The sequence below is a fragment of the Saccopteryx leptura genome, chromosome 3 (assembly GCF_036850995.1).
Source record: "Saccopteryx leptura isolate mSacLep1 chromosome 3, mSacLep1_pri_phased_curated, whole genome shotgun sequence".
NCBI lineage: Eukaryota > Metazoa > Chordata > Mammalia > Chiroptera > Emballonuridae > Saccopteryx > Saccopteryx leptura.
In genome coordinates this window covers 76041102-76047407 of record NC_089505.1, presented here as the reverse complement: position 1 = coordinate 76047407, position 6306 = coordinate 76041102, and the positions used below count along the sequence as shown (strand labels likewise).

The following is a 6306-nucleotide window of genomic DNA, read 5'->3' as shown; positions in this document are numbered from 1 at the left end:
GGTCGACACTCAAACCAGTCTGGCCCCTTGCTGCAGGAGGGGAAGAGAGAATGAAGAGGAAGACTGAGGGAAGAAAAGCAGATGGTCACTTCTCATGTGTGTCCTGATCGAGGTTTGAACACGGAACAGCTGCACGCCACTGAGCCAGGGTTATATTGTTCATTATATTCTGTATATAATTGACATCATATGGTATATATCTTTCTCTGCCTGACTTATTTCACTTAGCACAATAGCGTCTATATGTGTCTGTCCTTTTGCAAATTCTAAGATTTTCTTTTCCGTGATTTTTTTTATTCATTTTAGAAAGAGGACAGAGAGAAAGAGAAACATAGAAGGGGGGGAGAGGAGCAGGAAGCATCAACTCCAATATGTGCCTTGACCAGGAAGACCCAGGGTTTCAATCCGCAATCTCAGTGTTCCAGGTCAACGCTTTATCCACTGCCCCACTACAGGTCGGAAAGATTTAATTTATTAATCCATTTATTTCTAAGCATTTATCATTCACATTTATTATCCCTTTTTTTCCTTTTAATTTTTTTTTTATAGTGAGATAGTAAGGGAGAGAGAGAGAATTATCAACTGTTATTTGAGGCACTTTTTAGTTGTTCTTTGATTACTTATCATATTTGCCTTGACCAGGGTGCTCCAGCTGAGCCAGTGACATTTTGCTCAAGCCAGCAACCTTGTGCTTCAAGCCAGTGACCTTGGGCTCAAGTTAGCAACCATGGTATCATGTCGACGATTCCCCATTCAAGTTGGTGACCTTCCGCTCAAGTTGGTGGGTCACAGCTCATGCTAGAAGAGCTGGCACTCAGGCCAGAGACCTCGGGGTTTCAGACCTGGGACCTCAGCATCCCAGGCTGACACTCTATCCACCGTACCACCACTGGTCAGGCTTTTTATGGTTTTTTTGGGGGGTTTTGGGGTTGTTTTTTTTTTTGTATTTTTCTGAAGCTAGAAACGGGGAGGCAGTCAGACAGACTCCCGCATACGCCCGGCTGGGATCCACCCGGCACACCCACCAGGGGGCGATGCTCTGCCCATCCGGGGCATCACTCTGTTGTGACCATTGCCACTCTAGTACCTGGGGCAGAGGCCATGGAGCCATCCCCAGCGCCCGGGCCATCTTTGCTCCAATGGAGCCTCGGCTGCGGGAGGGGAAGAGAGAGACAGAGAGGAAGGAGAGGGGGAGGGGTGGAGAAGCCGATGGGCGCTTCTCCTGTGTGCCCTGGCCGGGATTCAAACCCGGGACTTCCGCACGCCAGGCCGACACTACCATTAAGCCAACTGGCCAGGGCTCTTTCTGTTTTTGATATGTCTTCAGGATTGCAGTCTTTGTGTGTTTGAACAATTACTCACTTTTTTTAAGTAGTCACTTCAGTGCATTGACCATGTATTATACTTCCCTTCTCTTAACACTGTGTCATGCAGAACAGAAACAGGTCTCTCAAGACGCAGCAAAGCAGCTGGTTCATTGAACAAAGAGTACCATCTTCTCTCTCTCTCCAGAGAAGTCACTGGGAATTGGGAATTTTCTTATAATATTGCCATTGCATGCCAGAGTGTTTGAGCAGCTATTGTCAGTAATGAAAGCAACTTTTTATCTCTCTTTGATGTGACGCTTTCTTGTTGAAATCTTTCTTAGGCTTGCTTTGGACTCCTAACCTGCCTGTGGAGTACTCCAATTGTAATTTATTCAGGAATCGCTGGTACATTCACATTCACTTTGTTTCATAACTTTGAACATTTATTTTGTCTCTTTCAGTTATGCCATTAATAGATAACCAAACCATGTTACAAAAATCAACAATAGAAGATGTCTTCTCTGAAACAACACTGGTAAGATATGGAAGGTGTGGTTTTGATCATGTACACTTAATAAAAGCCTTGGAATTTTAGGAAGAGTGGTGAGAAGAAAGGATGTTAATATGGAAAAACTACTTTGGGGTGATTATTTGCTTTTAGCCAGGAAGAGGTAGAGGGAGATTCAGAGACAGAGTCAGACAGAAACATTGATCTATTCCTGTATGTGTTCTGACCAGGGATTGAGGCTGAAACCTTTGCATATTGGGATGACACTAACCAACTGAGCTATCTGGCCCGGGCATAATTATTTTTAATTAAATCCTTGTTTCCTAGCCCAGTGGTTGGCAAACTCATTAGTCAACAAAGCCAAATATCAACAGTACAACGATTGAACTTTCTTTTTAACCCTTTTTTTTTTCTTTGTATTTTTCTGAAGTTGGAAACGGGGAGGCAGTCAGACAGACTCCCGCATGTGCCCGACCAGGATCCACCCGGCATGCCCACCAGGAGGCGATGCTCTGCCTATCTGGAGCATTGCTCTGTTTTAACCAGAGCCATTCTAGTGCCTGAGGCAGAGGCCACAGAGCCATCCCCAGCGCCTAGGCCAACTTTGCTCCAGTGGAGCCTTGGCTGTGGGAGGGGAAGAGAAAGACAGAGAGGAAGGAGAGGGGGAGGGGTGGAGAAGCAGATGGGCGCCTCTCCTGTGTGCCCTGGCCGGGAATCGAACCCGGGACTCCTGCATGCCAGGCCGATGCTCTACCACTGAGCAAACCGGCCAGGGCCTGAAATTTCTTTTGAGAGCCAAATTTTTTAAACTTAAACTATATAGGTAGGTACATTCCTTATCAATGTAGTGCCCACGTGTGGTATTTTGTGGAAGATCCACAGTCAAGGGGCCAAAAAGTTGCATGTGGCTCATGAGCTGTGGTTTTCTGACCACTGTTCTAGTCTGACTAGGCGGTGGCACAGTGGATGGATCATCAGACTGAGATGCAGAGGTCCCAGGTTCGAAACCCCAAGGTCACCGGCTTGAGCATGGGCTCTTCTGCTTTGAGCACAGCTCACCAGCTTGAACCCCAGGTCACTGGCTTGAGCAAGGGGTCACTCGGTCTGCTGTAACCCCCTGGTCAAGGCACATATGAGAAAGCAATCGATGAATAGCTAAGGTGCTGTAAAAAACAATTGATGCTTCTCATCACTCTCCCTTCCTGTCTTATCTATCCCTATCTGTCTCTCTCTCTGTCTCTTGTCACCAAAAAATAAAAAAAATCCTTGTTTCCTAAAGATGTCATAAATATTACACATATGGGAAACTCCTCTTTATACATCGCATATCAGTGTGTTTCTAAAGGTAATGATGGAAAACTAGTTTTTACTATTAATTCCTGGAAAGGAAAGCTGAAAAACCTAGGAATTAATGTAACCTTTGGTGTAAATAATTATTTGATTTGTTTAAAATGTATGGTGGGATTAAACTTTCAGTCAGTGATTTCTAACATTTAGAGATTTATAATGCACATTTAAAATTCAAATGTGACCAGGCGGTGGCGCAGTGGATAGAGCGTTGGACTGGGATGCGAAAGACCCAGGTTCGAGACCCCGAGGTCGCCAGCTTGAGTGAGGGCTCATCTGGTTTGAGCAAAAAAAGCTCACCAGCTTGAGCCCAAGGTCGCTGGCTCAAGCAAGGGGTTACTCAGTCTGCTGAAGGCCCACGGTCAAGGCACGTATGAGAAAGCAATCAATGAACAATTTTGGTGTTGCAACGTGCAAAGAAAAACTAATGATTGATGCTTCTCATCTCTCCGTTCCTGTCTGTCCCTGTCTATCCCTCTCTCTGACTCTCTCTCTGTCTCTGTAAATAAATAAATAAATAAATAAATAAATAATAAAATTCAAATGTGATCAGTTTGGCAAGGCCTTTAGCAAGGAATTCTTCATCACCAATAAATAACCTTTTTTTATCTCAATGTCTATAATTTTCATAAACTTGGTAAAATGTTTTATACAACCATTATGGTTTAATAGGTATCACAGAGTATTTATTTGGAAATAAGTGTTCATGTTAAATGAAATTAGAGCTTTCACTAAAGACTTTTCTGTCTTCGATGATTACCAGAGTACACATAATGGAGACAGAAGTTATCAATACAAAGAAGATTGGAAAAACATTAACCAGGAATCAATTCCTAATCAAAATGTGAAAACTCCATTTCCAGGGAACCATTATAAACATGGAAAAGTCTTTGATGAAATGTCACATTCCAATATCCATCAGGTTATTCGTAGTGTGGAGAATACAAATGAAGAAAGTCAATGTGTCGAATCTTTTAATCATACTGAAGATGAGAATATTCATACTGAGGAGGAAGCTTACAATTATCATTTATGTACCAGAGCTTTCAGTGAAATACTCAATGTAAATAGACTTAAGAAAGTTCATACTGGAGGAAGACTTTCTAAATGTAAAGAATGTAGTAAAACATTTAATTGGCATTCATGTCTTACTTCACATGAGAGAAATATTCACATTGAAGCAAGACCTTATGAATGCAGAGGATGTGGCCAAGCCTTTATCCGTTCCTCAACCCTTACTGAACATCAGAGATTTCATATGAGACAGAAGTCTCAGAAGTATTTAGAATGCGGCAAAACCTTTAAGTGGAAATCAGAACTTACTAGACATCAGAGAATTCACAGGAGAGAGAAACCATACAAATGTGGAGAATGTGGCAAAGCCTTTAGAAGGTCGTCATACCTTACTCAACATCATCACATAGTTCATACTAGTGAGAAACCCTATAAATGTGGAGAGTGTGACAAAGCCTTTAGTAGGTTGTCACACCTTACTCAACATCAGAAAATTCATACTGGAGTGAGGTCTCATCAATGTTTAGATTGTGGGAAATATTTTATGTGGAACTCATGTCTTACCACACATCAGAGGATTCACTTGGGAGAGAAACCATACAAATGTAGAGAATGTGGCAAATGCTTTGGCACGTTGTCATACCTTACTCAGCATCAGAGAATTCATACCAGTGAGAAACCCTATACATGTAGTGACTGTGGGAAAACCTTTAGCTTTTCCGCAGCCCTTACTCAACATGAGACTTCATACTGGAGAGAAGCCCTATCAATGTAGAGAATGTGGCAGAGCCTTTAGAAGTTCCTCACACCTTTCTCAACATCAGATGGTTCATACTGGTGAGAAACCCTATAAATGTGAAGAATGTGAAAAAACCTTTAGTAGGCTTACTCACTCCTTACTCAACACCGGAAATTTCATACTGGAGAGAGGTCTCATAAATGTTTAGAGTGGGAAAATTTTTATGTGGAACTCACAGCTCATTATATTGATACATCAGAGGATTCACTCAGTAGAGAAACCGTACAAATGTAGAGAATGTGGTACAGCCTTTACTTGCTCCTCAAAACTTACTCGACATCAAAAAATTCATACTGCACAGAAGTCTGACAAATGAAGAAAATGTGACAACGCCTTTGGCTGTTCTGAAGCTTTACTCATCATCAGAGAGTTCATACTAGACAGAAACCTTACATTTGAAGGGAGTGTAGTCAAGTTTTTGCTTAGCAGAGGAATCCTACTAAACATCAGAGAATTCGTTCTCAAGAGGAGCCTTACAAATATGGAAGTTGTGGCAAAACCTTAAATGACCGCTCTCATTTTCGTAAACATGAGAGAATTCATACCAGAGAGGAATTTGCAAATGTGATGTATGTGGCAAATTTTTTTTCCTGTGGTCAAAACTTGAATTTTGAAAATTTATGATGGAGAAAACAGTAAAAATGTAAGTAATTTTGGCAAAATATTTAACCTTCTAGTCTCAGTGAGCATCAGAATTAAACCTTAGAAATGTAGTGCATGTTCCAAAGTCTTTGTCCTCATTCATATCTTACTCAACATCTGATAATGAATTTTGGATGGAAGACTTAACATGTTAAGAACATGGGAAAACTTTAAACCAGTTTGCAGACCTTACTTGACACCCCTGTGAGCAACAGTCGTCTCGCACCTCAAGGCTTTCACCATGCATGTCCCTTAGGTAAGGTCTCTGCGTGACTTGCCAAAACCTTGCTCTTTTTGCTTTATTTTCAACAAACTAAATTTAGGTCAAGAACCTCAAGGACTCTGTATGTGAACCCTAATAAAGGTATGTGCCCTGTGTTCTGTGTTTTCTGTCCTGCAACTCTGTGGGCATTCTCCGTGGCCTCCATGGGCAGACTATAGGCATGCTGTGTACTTCCTCCAGAGCTAGTGAGTTATAAGCGTGTCTGTTTCCATCTCCCTTGTGGTCTCTGTGTAATTGCTGCTCACCCTCCAATATTACGGTGCTCTGCTACACAAATTCTAGTAATTGAAAACAGTCCAGTCTAGTATAATTAGGGAGGGTTTTTTTTTTAATCTCCGGAGGTTATTTATATATTTTTTCACATATTGTTTACCTCAGTGAGCTCACTTAAAGAAGTTTACATGGT

The 6306-nt window shown here is 41.8% G+C and overlaps 1 protein-coding gene across 1 annotated transcript; it reads left to right on the top strand.

Moving 5' to 3' along the window:
• The first annotated feature begins 348 nt into the window (after window positions 1–348).
• On the top strand, window positions 349–5993 carry LOC136399354 (zinc finger protein 420-like). Its single transcript, XM_066374437.1, is given in 6 exon segments — window positions 349–455; window positions 1769–1842; window positions 3926–4914; window positions 4916–5060; window positions 5063–5124; window positions 5126–5993. Coding segments are annotated over 5 exon segments (1434 nt in total). The 5' UTR covers window positions 349–455; window positions 1769–1770; the 3' UTR covers window positions 5292–5993.
• Window positions 5994–6306: the final 313 nt, after the last annotated feature.